The sequence below is a fragment of the Stegodyphus dumicola genome, chromosome 7 (genome assembly GCF_044657685.1).
Source record: "Stegodyphus dumicola isolate Sdum_Otavi_A_Nest chromosome 7, ASM4465768v1".
In the NCBI taxonomy this organism is placed as follows: domain Eukaryota; kingdom Metazoa; phylum Arthropoda; class Arachnida; order Araneae; family Eresidae; genus Stegodyphus; species Stegodyphus dumicola.
In genome coordinates, this window is record NC_140774.1 from 112,671,723 (window position 1) to 112,691,566 (window position 19,844).

At 33.9% G+C, this 19,844-nt stretch overlaps 1 protein-coding gene across 1 annotated transcript; it reads right to left on the reverse strand.

Moving 5' to 3' along the window:
- Window positions 1–3,355: 3,355 nt before the first annotated feature.
- Window positions 3,356–4,129, reverse strand: LOC118200540 (heat shock cognate 71 kDa protein-like; the record flags this gene model as incomplete). The annotated part of the gene is made up of 1 exon (XM_085821416.1): window positions 3,356–4,129. A coding segment is annotated over one exon (774 nt), but the record flags the coding sequence as incomplete, so codon positions are not given.
- Window positions 4,130–19,844: the final 15,715 nt, after the last annotated feature.

Sequence of the window (19,844 nt, forward strand, 5' to 3'; positions counted from 1 at the left end):
GATTCTGCGATTTTGAAACTTCACCTCCAATTCGAAAAGTTCCTGCAATGTGGTTGGGTTTCTAATTTCAAAGTAGTCTTGGACAGCGGGTAACAATCTTGGTAATATTATTTCAATAATCTCCGCATCGGGTTTTTTCCCATACAACATATCCGTTAGCTTGATTTTTCGTAAAATAAAGTCCGTCAATTCTGCTGTATCCCGTTGATAGAAACTATATAGCTCGGCTTCCAGCCGTGCGCGATCTTTCACTATGGGGAAGGCCTTTACTAACGATTTTTTGAAATTTTCAAAAGTATACGTCGGGCTTCCAAATTCACCTAGAAGAAATTTGCCTATATTTTTCCACCATAGCGCGGCCTGTCCTCTTAGTGCTGATGTGGCGATAGCAACTTTTTGTCTTTCGGGCACAGGATAGAGCTGAAAGTGGTTTTCTATACCTTCTAAAAATACGGACACCGAATTTTTTCCGTCGAAATAGACGTTTGGCTTGATTGATGCTCTCAAAGTCTGGACCAGGTATCCAAATCCTTCTAACTGCGTTGTCATTTCTTGGTGTTGTCCAGCGGCTTCCATCCAGTTTTCGGCCATTTCAGTTCGATAAGTGTTCGGCGCCAATATAACGTTGCGCGCCTCTAACTAGCACGCAACCTAGGGGTGACTGTGAAAGCTTGTATAAACCACAGAGTCTTATAAAGGGTTTAAGTCCCTTTTTATTCAACGTACTAAATTACAATTGCGTCCTCTTGACGCTTACAAACGGTGCCAACTCGGCAGTCAAAATAAAAATAAGAACCTGAAAAGAAAGTAAAGACAATATTCTAACTACGAGGCTCTCTAAAATAACTAACTCACCGCGTTTTACAAAAGCCGCAGCTAATTCAGCGGACTTGAAGCTCACTGGAACAATTGCAACTACTTCCCGCCAAGCACATAGGCCGCAACGCGGGGTTCTTTAATTCTCTAACTACCTCCGCGCTCGCTAAGTAAGAATAACTCTCTCTCACCGAACTTGTTTCCTTCTATTTAAATCATACTACTTCCGCTGATAATTTGAATGCTTGCGCGTTCTACTCAAATTTACATATTCTGGCATTGGCAGTTCCAGGGGAAAGTAAGGATTGACAGGAAAGATAGTTTAAACTTAAAATAAATGTTAGTTAAAATAACTATAAACCCTACAATATAACCAAAGATTATTATTATAATTAAAACGAAAATTATGGGAAACATATATTTCAATTGAAGAAATACTTTCAAAACTTGATGTTTTCCTGGTTTTATGAGTGCAAAGCGCAGAATATCATGTTTACCGTAGACTCTCATGAAAAGCGTTTCTTCTACCTTTGGTTAGGTGAAAATGAATTTAAATATAAACACAATATAAAATATATAAAAATGTTTTTAATTCTTTAATAGGCACCTATTGATGATAAAATCAACTGATTAGCATAAAATTAACTTATATTAGCGTTATATTCTTAGTGGGAAGGTATTCATGCCTAGGAAGGCCTTTAAATGATAAGCTCAACAATATGCTTCCATACAAAACCATCACAAGACACAACATTCTGACATCATACCAGGCTACGACAGTCATAACAAACATTCTGAACATGGTAAACCGAGTGAATAGAATATAACGTTTCCATTCTCTACATTCCTCAAAAATAAGATATAATAATTTGAGTCAACATGGAGTGTTCAGAACGCCTACATTACTAAGGGATTCAGCGAATGGATTTAAGTTCGCTCGTGCGATGGTCACTTTCTCGTCCAACAGATTATGACTAGAGAGTGGAAGGGAGAAAGGGACTTATATGTCATCTTCGGTGCACGAACAGAGCTAAATTATGCGCCTGCTTAAAGCTGTTAGGTGAATATCATTCTAACACTTACACACAAGCCTGAAAAAATTCATGAGACTTAAAAGGGAAATCTTTATTATCTTAGTGGGTCACAATCACATCTTAGTGGTTACTTAGTGGGTCACAATCACAGAGTTAAGGGAAGGGGGAGTTTAATTAAACTTTTCTTTTGTCTCCCCTCTAAAATCTCAGAATATTATATTGGATATAAAAAGTCTCACATCGCTTTTCCTCCTACTGAAACCCTTTGATTCTTATTAATATAAATAATAATAATTGTTTTCCGTCACTACTTACCTGACATGAACGTATATGTAATTTAGGCACACGCACCCAACAAAATATCTGATTTCGATACCACACGACTTCCCTGTAAGGACTATTAATTTATAGACATTTCTGCTTCAATTGATTTGCCCCTGTGTCCTCGAATTTTAATTAGATATATATTTATATTTCAATTAATTCAGTTCTCACTTCGCGGCGTAGCAAAAATCAATGGAGATTCAAAACACCTTCATTGAAAACTGCAAAATATATAAAAATCTAAAACATTAAATGCAGTTAAAAACAATTTTTACAATTAAAGTTAGAGTTTCTACGTCCAAACAAGCAACTCAACCAACAGGTAGACAGACCAAAATTTTTGGTGTACAGTTTTGAAAGTTAATGTTTAGTCTACCTTTGCAAAAAGACATGGAAGTTGGCGCACCAAATGATTTAATCAACAGTTCTAATAACAGTGTCTGGCCTCGTTACGCCTACTATCACTTTTACATTGCTCATAATTCGAGAGCTATCGCATACACGAAAGATGTAAAATCCATAACCGAAATATAAGAACAACATAAATCGACCTTTTAAAGGGTTAAAAGGCAAAAATGCAAAATTTATTAATATATAAGAACAAAAATACAGAGCTAAACGAGCCGGTGTAAGAAGACAGGAATATATATATATATATATACATGTTAAAGTGACCGATTGCAAGGAAAAAGCGAGGAGTACAACTAGATGTTATAGCACTCCCGTATACTAAAACATTCTACAGCTACTCATTCTCGAGTTATTCGAGATACGTATCTCACGAAACGAAAATACTTGAAAATACCGCTAATCTCTGTGCTGAATCTGTTTTACAATCCGTTTTTATAAGAAAGTGCGCCATATATTTTATGTCCAGATACTATGCCAAAACGAGTCATTCCAATTGATTTAAAGCGGTAGAAATGAATACCTTTCTTAAAATCTGCTACCCTAAATTTTTCGCAACTATAGTTCTTCATTTAACTCGTACAGGGAACTAGAAGGTGACAGTTTTGTAATTTCAATTCTGCAGAGGCGATTAACGGAATTTAGCTTGCATTTTTCATACCGAAAAAGCGCGTCTTATGATGCATCTTATTAATCTGTAATGATATTTTTAAATCAATTGATTAAATTAAATTCTATTAATATTGCTTAATAACGTGTTGGCGATTCTCTACCTAAATTGCATCCCTGTTCCTAAATTTTGGCGAAATCCTTTCTTTATCATTCGTAATAGTGATCTTGTTCTCTTTTCCAGTACTCTTATCTACAGCAGACACATTCAATATGCCATTGGCATCAATATCGAAGGTAACTTCAATCTGTGGGACACCTCTAGGTGCAAGAGGAATGCCAGTTAATTCAAACTTTCGAAGAAGATTATTGTCCTTGGTCATTGCACGTTCACCCTCGTAAACTTGGATCAAGACACCTGGTTGATTATCAGAGTAAGTTGTAAATGTTTGTATCTGACGAGTTGGAATGGTTGTATTACATTTGATGAGCACAGTCATTACACCACCAGCAGTTTCAATTCCTAGAGACAGTGGGGTTACATCCAACAGCAACAGATCTTGCACTTGTTCAGATTTATCACCATTCAAAATTGCAGCTTGGACTGCAGCACCATATGCGACAGCTTCATCTGGATTAATACTTTTGTTAAGTTCTTTACCATTAAAGAAATCTTGCAGTAGCTTCTGAATTTTAGGAATACGAGTAGATCCACCTACCAGGACAATATCGTGGACTTGAGCTTTATCTAATTTTGAATCTCGCAAAGCCTTTTCAACAGGTTCCAATGTGCTTCTAAACAAATCAGCATTCAGTTCTTCAAAACGGGCTCTTGTTATGGTTGAATAGAAATCTACACCTTCAAAGAGAGAATCAATTTCGATGCTGGCTTGAGTACTTGAGGACAGGGTTCTCTTAGCCCTTTCACAGGCAGTATGTATGAGAAATTACATTTCATATATATATAGAGAGAGAGATATAGAAGACAGATAAATTTAAACACCTAAAACCAATATTAATTTGGAATCAAAGCAAGGCAATTCCTCAACAATATTAATAATCGCAACCTCGTATAAGAGTTTTAACACAATTATAAAAAATAATCGAAATTAAAATAAGAATTAATAATTGAACAAACTCGAAAAGTAAAAATGCGAAAGGGAAAATATACAAATTGTTAACATGTAAGAATTAATCTCCTTTTAAAGAGCTCGGTTACCCAAAGAAAGTTTTCTCGGTTACATGAAATTCGAATTCATATTACAAGAATTTATTAAGTAAATAGTTCAGTATTTAAAATCATTCTCTGGGATTTGTATATACTTATGGATTACGAGGAAATGACGACGCCCTTATACTTATACTTATATACTCCGCCCTAAGGGGGTCTGAAGTCTCGTAATTTTGCCTGAAAGGGCAATATTTTATGATTCATGCAGTCTCTCAAGAATAAAGGTTTGAATATTATAATGAATCATAAATAAATAATAATAAACGAAAGTCCTTAATACAAATGAGATGAAAAGACGAATGATTCAAATTTTATTGGAGAGTTAAAAGTGTTAATTTTACATTTAATTTTGAATAAAAGTCTAAACATTATAACGCGTTCGAAATTTTTTTTGAAATAATAATAATAAATAAAATTGTAATGAAAAATATAATCAAAATTTTAAAATAAGTAAATCAAGTTCAAAAATATAATAATAATAGTAATAAAATAAATAATATAAAAATTAATGGTAAGGAAAGTAAAATATTAAGAAGAAATAAATATAAAATGTAAAAAGTAACAATAAGAAAATACAAAAAACACAAAAGTTAATATTAATAAACAAATAAGTAAAAATAAATAGCATTAAAATTGAATATGATATAAAAATAGTAAAAAAATCCATTAATTGCAAAAATATACATAAAAAAGTTCTTAATCTTTAATTAACGGCTTTAAGTTTGGCTAAAATGCACAGTTTAGTCGCATTCAAGCCGCATCCTTGGCTCCCCACTTAATGTCTTTTTTATTAAATAAATATAATTCAGCTTATAAGCTCAATTTTTTATCAGTCACAGGTCCGTCAAGGAGGTCCCCACTTAGTCACTCACTGGTCAATCAGCGTGCAATTTTTTAGCCAGCCACTGGTCAATCATCGAGATCGTCATTTAGTAAGTCGCTGGTGTGTCAATGAACAATTTTGGTCAGATTGATGTCATTTCGAACAAATTTATGACGAATATAAACTGAAAGTATGTCAACTTAGCTCAGATCTTGATAGGTTGCTTTAAAGTGTTATGTTTATTTTTAATTTTCTTAGAGCAAAAATATTTGAGTAACGCTTTTCTTAGGTTTGAAAATGTGAAACGCCGGCTACGATGTGAGGAAGGAGGCTGAGTATTCTCGTCATCAACGTAGATAACAGCGACAGTATCAACGATGATATCAATAAGGCGTTCTTGAAATTCTTGAATTGGTTTCACTTCTATTCTGTCTACATGATCCATTTTGCCTTTTATTTCTATTTCATTATTTGTGTTGATGAGATTGCCGAAATCGATGTCCCCTTGTGCTCCAAGATCGTTATGCGATACAAAGCATTCAGCATCCAATGATTTAATAGAGGTATTCAAACTGAGTTCTTCCTGGTTAAAGGTGGTTGTAGCGGTATTCATGCCTGTTTGATTACCTGAGTTATAAGGTTTTGGAAAATCAAAATTCTTTTCTGTTTCTTGATGAAGGTAACTAAATTCATTTTCATCACTGAAAAGGTACACATCAGTGGGATTATTATCGAAATCATTTTGAAAAAGGTCGATGTGGTCAGTGGCACTATCAATATTCAAATTAAGATGGTTATTATCAAAAGCTACGTTAGAAACTTGGAGGAAATCGGTGTCATTGTCTATATCCACTTCAAAGGAATCGTCATTAAATTGATTAATATCAGCATATGAATCAAGGAAATCTACATTATGTACCTTCTTTCCGGCATTAAGGTTGCGTTCATTACGGTTAATGGTGTTTTCATCATTACTTTTCCGAGTTTTCTCTTCTCTTCGAGGAAACAAGATGAAGGCAGTCGCAAAACAAATAAGTATGCCCAATAGGCTGTCGATAAACGGTGTTGGTATAAAAACGTAACACAGTACTGTCAACAAAAAGAAGCCCATTTTAAAAATGGCCCCAATTCGATTTTAGCGATAAAAATAATATATTTAAGCAAATAAGATCCACACGTAAGATTTTAACACCACTAGATTTGATATCTCTAATGATTATGGTTTATAAGCATTGTTAAAAAAGTATTCATTAACTTTGTTGTAATTCAACAGAAGCTGAAAAACAATTATTGGTAACTTGATTGTTACAAATCTTTTTAAAAGGATTCTTTGAATATGTAGCATTGAAAGATCTTCTGATATATAATTCAGAATAAAAAGGAAGTTTCTTTGTGTGTCTTACGTTCATGCTGCGTGTAAGCTAATAGACCCAGGGCTACGAATTTGGTACATAGATGCATCTAGGCAAGAGCCAGTGTACCTCGAAGCGAGTATTTCAAAATTGGAATATGTTTTTTTATCGTATGTGTTTTCATGAAAACGCATCAAATCGATAATTCTCTCTCATTATATCAGCAATAATGCTATTGTATCACTATTGCCATTGTTTATTGTATCAGGACTGTTGCTATTCGGAAAGATTAAGGCGAAAATTACCGTTTTAAGAGATTTTAATTAATATCTCTGATCTTTGCTATTTTTTTGAATAAAAGAGGAAGCGGAAAAGCGGACAAAAGAACGAACGCTAAACTACCGCTCCCATAAATATTCAAATAAATATTTTTGGGGGGTTTCTTGTGATACAAAACATAAACGTAATCCTCATATATATATATAACCAAAGATTATTATTATTAAAACGAAAATTATGGGAAACATATATTTCAATTGAAAAAATACTTTCAAAACTTGATGTTTTCCTGGTTTTATGAGTGCAAAGCGCAGACTATCATGTTTACCGTAGACTCTCATGCAAAGCGTTTCTTCTACCTTTGGTTAGGTGAAAATGAATTTAAATATAAACACAATATAAAATATATAAAAATGTTTTTAATTCATTAATAGGCACGTATTTAAGATAAAATCAACTGATTAGCATAAAATTAACTTATATTAGCGTTATATTCTTAGTGGGAAGGTATTCATGCCTAGGAAGGCCTTTAAATGAAAACAACAATATGCTCAACAATATGCTTCCATACAAAACCATCACAAGACACAATATTCTGACATCATACCAGGCTACGACAGTCATAACAAACATTCTGAACATGGTAAACCGATTGAATAGAATATAACGTTTCAATTCTCTACATTCCTCAAAAATAAGATATAATAATTTGAGTCAACATGGAGTGTTCAGAACGCCTACATTACTAAGGGATTCAGCGAAAGGATTTAAGTTCGCTCGTGCGATGGTCACTTTCTCATCCAACAGATTATGACTAGAGAGTGGAAGGGAGAAAGGGACTTATATGTCATCTTCGGTGCACGAACAGAGCTAAATTATGCGCCTGCTTAAAGCTGTTAGGTGAATATCATTCTAACACTTACACACAAGCCTGAAAAAATTCATGAGACTTAAAAGGGAAATCTTTATTATCTTTATACTACTTAGTGGGTCACAATCACAGAGTTAAGGAAAATGGGAGTTTAACTAAACTTTTCTTTTGTCTCTCCTCTAAAATCTCAGAATATTATATTGGATATAAAAAGTCTCACATCGCTTTTCTTCCTACTGAAACCCTTTGATTCTTATTAATATAAATAATAATAATTGTTTTCCGTCACTACTTACCTGACATGAACGTATATGTAATTTAGGCACACGCACCCAACAAAATATCTGATTTCGATACCACACGACTTCCCTATAAGGACTATTAATTTATAGACATTTCTGCTTCAATTGATTTGCCCCTGTGTCCTCGAATTTTAATTAGATATATATTTATATTTCAATTAATTCAGTTCTCACTTCGCGGCGTAGCAAAAATCAATGGAGATTCAAAACACCTTCATTGAAAACTGTAAAATATATAAAAATCTAAAACATTAAATGCAGTTAAAAACAATTTTTACAATTAAAATTAGAGTTTCTGCGTCCAAACAAGCAACTCAACCAACAGGTAGACAGACCAAAATTTTTGGTGTACAGTTTTGAAAGTTAATGTTTAGTCTACCTTTGCAAAAAGACATGGAATTTGGCGCACCAAATGATTTAATCAACAGTTCTAATAACAGTGTCTGGCCTCGTTACGCTTACTATCACTTTTACATTGCTCATAATTCGAGAGCTATCGCATACACGAAAGATGTAAAATCCATAACCGAAATATAAGAACAACATAAATCGACCTTTTAAAGGGTTAAAAGGCAAAAATGCAAAATTTATTAATATATAAGAACAAAAATACAGAGCTAAACGAGCCGGTGTAAGAAGACAGGAATATATATATATATATATACATGTTAAAGTGACCGATTGCAAGGAAAAAGCGAGGAGTACAACTAGATGTTATAGCACTCCCGTATACTAAAACATTCTACAGCTACTCATTCTCGAGTTATTCGAGATACGTATCTCACGAAACGAAAATACTTGAAAATACCGCTAATCTCTGTGCTGAATCTGTTTTACAATCCGTTTTTATAAGAAAGTGCGCCATATATTTTATGTCCAGATACTATGCCAAAACAAGTCATTCCAATTGATTTAAAGCGGTAGAAATGAATACTTTTCTTAAAATCTGCTACCCTAAATTTTTCGCAACTATACTCGTAGTTCTTCATTTAACTCGTACAGGGAACTAGAAGGTGACAGTTTTGTAATTTCAATTCTGCAGAGGCGATTAACGGAATTTAGCTTGCATTTTTCATACCGAAAAAGCGCGTCTTATGATGCATCTTATTAATCTGTAATGATATTTTTAAATCAATTGATTAAATTAAATTCTATTAATATTGCTTAATAACGTGTTGGCGATTCTCTACCTAAATTGCATCCCTGTTCCTAAATTTTGGCGAAATCCTTTCTTTAGTATAAAATATATTAACCTGTTGGCGCCTGCCAAATCGCCAAACTCATAAATCTGTCATATTACATAAAGTCCTTAAGAACACTCCTGATGAGAAGATAGCGTCACCTCGTGATTTCAATTAATATCGCTGATTGGAGGAGCCTCGTGACGCACACATATGTATGAGTAGGGTTTCTGCTCAAGGTACGAGGAGAACGCTTGTGAGATGGATGCTAAAATAAACCTACCACTTTATATTCCAAAATTTGTCTCATTCCTGTTGCCCCGGCTGCACAAAACAAATAATGTATGAGAAATTACATTTCAGAAAGCCGGTAGGATACCACCTTCAAAGGGATTATCTAAAAAAGAAGATACCCCAAGGATTATACGGATAAAATGTTACGCACTTAAGATGAATTTGCCGCTGTGCGACTTCTATGTTTCTACATTTTTCTCTAGGCGTTCTTGCTTCAAGAGAATCATCCTTCTGTTACCTGTATTCTGGTATTCTGCAGATTATTTTACGTCCAGAGAAGCACCCTTCTGCCCCCTGTGATGCGTTATCTGTGTTTCCATCGAAAGTTCGTCGTTCATCAAATGTGCTCTTACCGTTGACCTACTTTTGAGGATGGAAATCTTTCCCTACGTCTACGGCGTTCTGTGTTGCTCTCGAGAGCTTTGTGCTTGTGTGGTGATTGATCGTGTTTTGCGAAAATCTAATTAAGAGTGCACAAAAATGTGTATTTTCGTGTCGATTTCATCACTCGTATTCTCATCACAATAAGTCAAACAGAAGCAATTAGTAAAAAGATTGGCGATGCAAATGATATTATTACTATTGAATTATAATTACTGATTTAATAATAGTGGTTTTATTTTGAAAATTTTAAAACGTATTACTTTGGTATAAATGTATTTTAAATTTGGTATTTAAAGGATGTATTTTGGTTTTAATATTGTTTTGGGAAAATTTCAAGAGTATTATTTTTGAGTTAGTTTTATTTATGAAAGTATTATTAGTTTTATTTATGAAAGTATTATTAAAAGAATAATAGCTAATGAAAACCTCTCTAATCCTGATGATTCATTAAGGGCAGCTAGCGCTGAACCTGAAACAAGTATAATTCCCTTTGACGCGCAGAATGATATGAATATAAATTCATGGCTTGAGTACTTTAACAAAACTCATGTAGATAAAGATGAAATGTGGAAGCTTAATAATGTAGCTCGATATCTAAAAGGTAATGCACTTAGCGTATATGTCAAAAACTGCCATAAAATTACTAAATATGTGGAATTAGTCCAAATTTTAAAAGAAAATTTTTTCGACTCTACTTTAACTACGTTTGGTGATTTTGCCAATTACAAGTACAATCATAAAGAGGACATAACGCAATATTTTCGCAAAAAATTAGATATTGGTAAAAAATTAAATCTAACTCATGAAATGATCTTGGAGGGTCTGAAGGATGGCCTTCCTATAGAATTAAAATCCTTAATGACGGTCAACGCACCCTCTGACCCTATCTCTTGGCTTACTCATGTCCATAAGCTTATTAAGATTAGCGAAAATCAACAAATCAAAAGTGCACCTCCCAGATTTGTTACTCCGATTGGGAACAGTCCCCAAGATTACAATCGATTTAATAGAAGTAGAATTTCAGCTACTGTGAGACAAGATTCTCCTAGACCCAACAATTTCCAACGTTTTCAGAGACCAAGTAATTTTTATAATCGGTTCAGTGGTCCAGGATTTACAAGCCATCATAATTATAATTCTCAAAATAGATTGCCATTGCCACCCAGTCCCTGTAGACTTTGCACCCGGAACGGAATCCCAAATGCTTTTCACTGGTTTCAGGTTTGTCCTTTCAGAGGGGAGAGATCTGATACACCTAATGTTACGCCCCTTGCAATAGAACCAACCCCAGAAACCCCTCACATTAGTTGACTATTAAAGGTGTCGGGATATTTGTCCAATAAGAAACGTCTAGAGTGTGTTGTAGACAGTGGTGCAACCATATCGATAATTTCTTCCAAAACGGCTAGACAATTACGTTTAAAAGTACAAACAATTACGTTTAAAAGTACAAAGAGTTACGTCATTTTCAGTAACCCAAACTAAAGGAAACATAATCTTTAACAAAATATGTTGTATACAAATTTAAAATTGGACGGATTAGTAACCTAATTACCTTGTTTGTTCTTGATAATAATTTGAATTATGTAATTTTAGGACTTTATGAATGCAAATTATTTGAGTTGAGTATTGATTGTAGTATATTAAAAATTAAACAGAGAGCTATTGTACTTGACTGCCATTTTGACAGCCGACCCATATCTCAACACCTCCAACTTCAAGGTGGTACAACAAATGTTTACCCATGTGTTAATAATGATGATGATGTAAGAAATTTTCCAACCTGTAAATATCGAACTACAAATCCAAAGGAATTAGTTTCTCAGTCTAACATTTATGTGAAAAATGCTGTTTCTAATACTGACGATAACAAAGAGTATAACTTAAAAAAATTGTTAAATGATTATTCATCTGTGTTTTCTAAAAATAAGTATGATGTAGGAAAAATTAATATTGAACCTCAACGAATTAATTTAAATTCTGATTTGCCTGTATCATTAAGACCTTATAGAACATCCCCTATGGAAGAAGAGGAAATTAAGACCCAAATTGATCAATTATTACAAGCAGGTATAATTAAAGAAAGTTGTAGCCCATATTCGTCCCCCGTGACTTTAGTATTTAAACGTGAGGAAGGTAAGAAAACTAGATTGTGTATAGATTATCGAAAATTGAATTCCCTGGCTAAAACAGATGCAAACCCTCTTTTTCGCATTGACACTTTGTTAGACAAATTAAGTAAAGCAAAAGTATTTTCTACAATTGATTTGAGATCTGGTTTCTGGCATATCCCGATTCACCCTGCAGATACTGAGAAATTAGCTTTTTGCACGAATTTTGGATTATTCGAATGGTTAACACTCCCTTTTGGTTTCAAAAATGCACCTGAAATTTTTAACAGAACAATTAGACGAATATTAACAAAAAATAAAATTAATTTCGCTTGCAGTTACTTTGATGATATAATCGTTTACTCTTCCTCTGAGAAAGAACATTTAAAAATTTTATTTGAGGTGTTTAAAGAGGAGCATATTAAATTGAATCGAAACAAGTGTGTGTTCGCCAGAGATCAGATCACATTTCTTGGCTATGAAATAAAAAATGGTAGAATAATTCCCGATAACCATAATATAGAAGTTATTAAGAAACTTAAAAAACCCCAGTAACACCAAAGAGTTACAAAGAGTTTTGAGAAGTGTGAATGTGTATCATAGATTCATTCCGAATAATGCAACTATTAGAGCTCCATTAAACAGACTCTTGAAAAAAGATGTCAAGTGGGAATGGGATGACTAATGTCAAAAAGCTTTCGACGAAATGAAACGAATACTGATTTCCAAACCTGTTTTACAATTGTATGATTCCAGTAGGCCATGTCATATTTTTGTTGACGCTTCTCAAACTGCTGTTGGAGCTGTTTTGAAACAACCAGATGAAAATGATGTCCTTCACCCTGTATCATATCATTCCCGAACTTTAAGAAATTATGAGAAAAATTATACGATTACTGAGTTAGAATGTTTGGCCATAGTAGATGCCCTAGACAAATTCTATTACTATCTGCATGGACAAAAATTTGTTATACATACGGACCGTGCGGCCCTCGTTTGGCTCAAAAATGTTAAAAATTTAAAAGGTAGACTCTTCCGTTGGTCACTCAAACTACGTATGTTCAATTATGAAGTAAAGTATCAGAAGGGCTCTACCAATATTGAAGCTGACATGCTTTCTAGACATCCTGTTTCACAGCACCTCCAACAGTATGTACATTTACTTGATAGAAATGAAATAATCCAACAACAAAAACTGATAATGTCTGCGGAAAAAAATTACCAAGAAATAAATGATATTATGGTAATTAAGAAAAAGACTTTTTATAAAATTGTAGTACCTAAATCTTTAAGATTAAAATTCTTGAATAAAACCCATGAAAATTTTGGTCACCCGGGAGTTCAAATTATGCTTAACTTAATCACCCCTCAATATTATTGGCCTCATATTAGCGAAGATATCGGAAATTTTGTTAAACATTGTCATACTTGTCAACTTAATAAAAAGAAAAAACAGAAAAAATTTGGTCTTATGCAAGACGTACCCCCAACCGACAAACCTTTCGAATGTCTCTCTATTGACACTGTGGGAGGATTTAATTATTATAATTCTACAAAAAAATATTTACATATAGTTATTGACCATGCAACAAGATATGTCTGGGCTTTTCCCTCGAAAAGTGTAACTTCAGAAACCTATGCCAATTGTCTAAAACAAATATTTCAAATACAAGTCCCCGAAAAAATTCTGAGTGACAGGAATGCAGCCTTCACTTCCTCTAGATTCAAAAAAATTCCTTAAAAAGCATAATGTTAAACAACTTTTAACTTCATCTCACCATCCCCAGACAAATGGTAAAGTAGAAAGAGTAAATCAATCAATAGTAAGTCGACTAAAATGTAAACTAAATTCTTCTTCTAAAAAAGTACCATGGACTAAAGTGCTAGAGCAAGTTGTTATCGAATATAACAACTCCCCTCATACGGTAACTAAGTTCACCCCAGCATACTTACTATTTGGTAACCTCCCTTTTGAATCTCCAATTGATCAAAATAAATACCCTTCCTTAAATGGTATAAGCGGTTCTTGAATATCCCTGAATTCTAATATGCAGTTCCTGTTGATACAAAGTTCGGCCATTCAACGTTTAATCCAGGCTTTCTTACCGCATAACCACTGTAAAAACACCCAGACTGAGGCATCGAAGAAAATTCCGGCAAACAGTTTTCGTCTAACAAACATAATCCACTGCTCTTTACAAATATATTTGAAGACTTATTTTCCGGATTATTTATTTCAATAACAAATTATTCAAAGATAATAAGAAAGGCTAATTAAAATTTTTATTATTTAAATAATAAAGCAGTTACTTGCTTAATTGTTTCTCATCAACTTTTTAATTATCTTTTATTTATTGGATAATAAAAGTTCTAATATTATATAGTTATATTCCTGATAAGCGTTTTACCCTTAATGAATAGCCTAAATGATCATATTCAGTATTTCATTAACATTTACTAGGCCTGCGTTGTTCCTTAGTATTACTGTTTTTTAAATTCTAAATCATTTCCTCTTCGTGCTCTTTCCTTTTCATATTAGATTTGTAACATAGTAATTTTAAAAGTTGTGCTACATTTTGCTCTATATATTGTAATCAGAATCCCTCTTTTCACAGAAGCCGAGCACTGGGTACCAAATAAACATAGTCTCTGACGTCTCATAAACATTATCTTTTTTTATACAGTCCGTTGGGCCAGACTGACAAGACTTTCGCGGAATTATTTACTAGACAACGTTGCATTCTGTATATCATATAGAGTGAACCAATATATAAACTTGGGAAAAAGATAGTCTCGAACATTCCAATCCCTTATCCTCTAATTCGTAACACTAGCCCATCAGTCTGGAAGCTAATTTTATTATCCTCCACATCACTTAGGCAGTTCCACTAATTAACTATCCTGCTTTGGCTTTCAGAAGATATACTAGCTCTTTTGTTTCATTCCAAGACTTCACATTGGTGTAGATGAAAGTGTCAAGCTATTTTAAAATGTTAGAAATAATCTTACGATTTGTTTAACTAAATAGTTAATAGGCTATCGTATTACCTCTTCAATGACGTATCTTTTAATACGTGTGACTCTAAAAGTTTAATTATGTTTGCATTCCTTTAAGATTGTAGGGAATTGTATGTTAATTAACCAGTTATTTATAATTTCAACCTTTAACATAACTTCTCTTTTCCGTACTCCTCACCAGAATACAATTGAGTAGCCGGTATTTAAAGTGAACCTTTTGGATTTTAAGACAGAGAATGCTATAGGCTTCGACGTGCTCTCTACGCGTTAGTTTGCTGCTAGCTCTGATTGTTGCAATTATTTGCTTTCCGTTTACTCGCTGAGGCATTTTAATTCTGACGTTCCGGTAGAGTACTCAGCCAGTTTCAAGAATAGTAATTAATTGTGTAGTCTTTAACTAATGTTCCACGTTTAACTTAAATTTGACTGTTCAGTTTAGTTACATCACCACGAATTATGGCTTACATTGTAACACAAAGAGTACCTTTTTATTCTAAATTCTGTTTAACCCGCGGGAAAGCGCGTGGTGTATCATACCCCAACTCTACAAAAAAGTGGAATATTCTTAACTTGTGAAACTTAAATTCTGTGCTGCATTCGGTTGCTGAGTTTCTAGTAACGGTTGACTTTCAGAACCACTTTTTTCAATCGCCAGTGTGTTTCACAAAACGATTTATCGGTATTTTATTGCAAATGGGGTATGACACACCCCACGCACCTGTCCGCATAAGTGTTTTTCTGACTGGATATTTAGAGAAATTTATTTCTAGAGTGTAACAGTAAATATTTATACTCGCAAACGATTTTAAAGTATTTGAAATTAAATTTTTAAAGATTTCTAAGCGCATTACCTCAAAAAGAATGACTCCCTATGAATTGGAAATGCAACGGCTATGAAATTTGTTAGAAATATTTGAAAGTGAAGAAGATTGCATTTTGGAAACTGAAGATGAATATAGAAATATTTTCTGCACTGTTCGGTTTCGAAAAGAATAAACATTAATTTATTATGTTTCCAAAAAAGGAAAAACTGTTCTTATGCTTTCAACATTACATAACGATGTTGAAAGCAAACGCCAGAAATTATGTTTTTATAATGTGACTAAGATAGCAGTTGATACTGCGGATGAAATGGCAGCAAGTTATTCAATTGCCAGAATAACAAGGAGGTGGTCAATGATAATGTTCTTTTCCGCACTGAATGTTTGTGCAATAAATGCTCGAAATATATTACTTTCAATTGCTAATCTACAAACCAGATATGAAGCAGATGTCTGTTTTTTGAAGATCTTAGCATTATAATAAAGAAAAAAAAATATATTAGACAACGATCAGAGATTAATACTTTACCAAGAGACTTTCGTACTGCATGCAAAAGAAGAGCAGGAATAATTCAAACGAATATATGAAATTCGAAGCAACTAAGTATAAAAGATGCGATGAATTGTTTGCCCTCGAGCCAAGGACAGAAGAATGCGAATGCGATATTTAAAATGTGGAAAATTTCAGTGCTAAGAACACATGAATGCATTTTGTTCAAAGTGTAAACAAATAAAATAAGCACTGTGTATTAGAGATGCAGAAAAACTTAGAGGTATGATGTTTATTTTGTTATTATTTTCATTTATCTTTACTTTAACTCTCTATAAGCGTATTTTGGAAATTAATATTTTGTAACCCAAGTATTATTAACGTATTATAAACGAAAAACAGCTTTAAAACTAAATAAAACTGTTTTTACCGTATTTTAAATATTTGGGTATGTGATACCCCATGTGCTCACTCTAGTAGCTTCTCTTGACGCGCCTTCCGCCGGGTTAAATAAAAAACTTATTTTTGACCTTTTTCCCGATTTTGTAGTTTTTTTAGACATAGCGGTAATTCGCATCACGTATGTCAATGTTAAAGGTGTAATTCAACATTACCAGATCAAATGTAACCCTACAGGTGGCGGCCGAAGAAATTATGGATCATGCTACAAAGCAAAGCAATATTTAGTCTACCCGCAACATGCCTGAAGGCTCTACTAGCACCCAAAGTCCAGTGGAAGGTTTCGGGTTCATAGCGAAGAAGATGCGGGCTTCAATGAAACCAGTAAATATTTCGATGGACGTTTGGAAGAGACCTTCAAGAATTTAGGTTCTGACGTTGTAGTTTATCCAGATGCAGAAGTGCAGAAAGTCACAAAAGCAACCGCCACGTTTCGAGGACAGGTACTGAGCTGGTACAAAGGCATTGGTAAACCATTCCCAATGGTGAATGATTGGGCGAAATTAGGAACGGAACATTTTGGTAGATATCAAATTAGGGTTGGAGATGTGACGGAGTATATATTAAGAAAAATGCAATTAATGAACTTATTATATGGTTAAAAACTCGATAAAGAGTTTATCCAAATAAAATTGTCTAGGTTGTTGCCTCAAATTCAGGATTTGTTTGAATTACGAACTCGAGGACAGTAGAGCAGTTATTTGAGCTAGCCGTGAAATTCGAACTTAGGCGAGTGTCAACGAGTACACGCACGATGGGATACGAACAAAGACCAAGAGTATATTTTTGTAGATCTGTATGGCGAAAAGGAATCCTTGGTTTGACTGCAGTAGACGTTTTGATAACCGGAAGAAAATTTTCTCCGCTATTTGTGATCGTAAAAATTAATCGCGAAAGACGGAACTGGGGAAGATACTGAGAATTTAAACTAGTCAGGGGTGCTGAAATACAGAGGGTACAGTCACACCGGAAAGAAACAAATCTCTCTCAGATTCAATTAAATACTGCATTGGTAAAAATTTGTTCCTTTAAGAGATTCAAATTTTGTTAAACAATATACCAGCATATGCATGATTGGATATAGGTGCACAAAGCAGCTTTATAGCAGAAAATATTTTTAAGAAAAACATTAAGCGATATAGAATTTTTAGTGTTAAAAGAACGAGAGTGATTGCCGCATGAGGCAAACAGTGTGAATGCGTAGGAAAAGTAGCCTTAACTGTGCATTCGAAAAATGAAACCAGAAGGTGGATATTTTTGTAGTGAAAATCTACAGGCGAATGCAATATTCGGGTTGGATTTCTTAAAGTCTGCGGGGCGAAAATTAATTTCCAGGAAACTACTGTGCTAAGAGTAAGCTGGTGGAAAAAGAAGTCATCCGCCGAATCTGCGCTTGAAATAATTGAATTGAAAACAGATGAGAGAGCAAAGCTAGAGCGGTTTGTAAGAAATTTTTCAGATTTATTCTAGGAAGCCCAGGGTTGATTTAAGTGTTAAATGGTAAACCACACTATAGAAACTGGAAATCACACCCCTTACCGAGAAAACCGCTACCGCTAAAAGAAGGAAAGATAGGTTCTATAATTAAATAAAGAAATTATGGAACAAGTTGGCAGAAATACTAAGCAATAAAATTATAATCCTCATAAATAGCCCTGCAGTATTATGTCGAAAGAAAATAATTTTCCACATACGGGTTTTAAAACATAGCGTTTTGCTAGGTGAGGCCAAAGTTATACATGATCAACACATATTACGGGCACGAGGTCAGAGTGGTTTTGGTTTAATAAAAGCGTCCCTCCCCCAGACGTTCGGAGCTCTGATGCATGTATTAGCTCTAAAATTGCTTCAGTTATCCAAGTGGTAAGATACAATCCAAGGAACGATAACTGTGTTAATCATTCACGATTTTGCCTTCATGCGCATGTACTTAGACTTGCATGGCTTAATCTTTGAGACAAACTTATGACTACTGGCAGGATCATCCATTTAACTCTCTTAAGTTCATAGAACATTCAAGCTACACGCAACTCGAATACGCCAATGACAACGCACACCATGAAAATGCGTTCGGAGCCGCTTATGATGGCCCCCTCGTTTGTTTCACAAGCACGGAATCTTACTTCGTGCTTTCTGTAGAGGTTAGCAACTCACTAAGTCCTCGAAGGCATCAGCGCAGGGAGATGAGCCTTCGTGCGCATCTAAAGGTTTTACTAAGTGGAACGCTGATGCAAACAAGTATATTTAGCATAGTAAATTATCCGGTTGACCCGGCTTTGCGCTTTCTAGCTGCCGACATTTTAATTCTGACGCTGAGGTAAAGCCAGCTTCTAGTATAGTAATTGAATGCGTAGTCTTTGACTGCTGTTCCATATTTAACTTAAACTTGACTGCTCTATTTACTTGCATTACCACGAGTTGTGGCTTATATTTTACTGAGGCACAAGAGAATGCATTTGTGTTCTGAAATACCAGTTTTTAAGTGCGTGCAAAATTTATTTTGAAATTTTCAAAACAACCGTGCAACACATATATGACATCATATAATACACAAAATGCGTGTGAGTGACATAGCAAAAATTGGATAAAATTCTGTAAAATGTTCACATTAACAGAAGTTAATTATTGTAACAACATTGATTTTATAATTTATTGCAATATGTTTTAAGCTGTAAGTGAAAATATATGTAACAAGCTATGACATTTAAAATTTAGCAAAGCATCAAACCTATTTATTTATTTAATTTTTGTAGATTTTGAATAAAACTATATTTATTCCTAGGGTGATTAAATACTTTGCTTTCTTCGTGAACAGAAACATTTGGTTGCTGTTTTGCTCAATTTAAAATTTCAATTTGATGTGTTTCTCTTCCAAAGCAATGAAATGTTAAATTGCCGCAAATCCTAATGCAAAGATTCTTACGAATTTTATCCACTTATTTATCAAAAGTCTCCTGCGACTTCTTGAGCAGCTTCTCCTAAACATCAAAACATGATTTCCTTAAATAGCTAATATTTTATTATTATACTAATATTT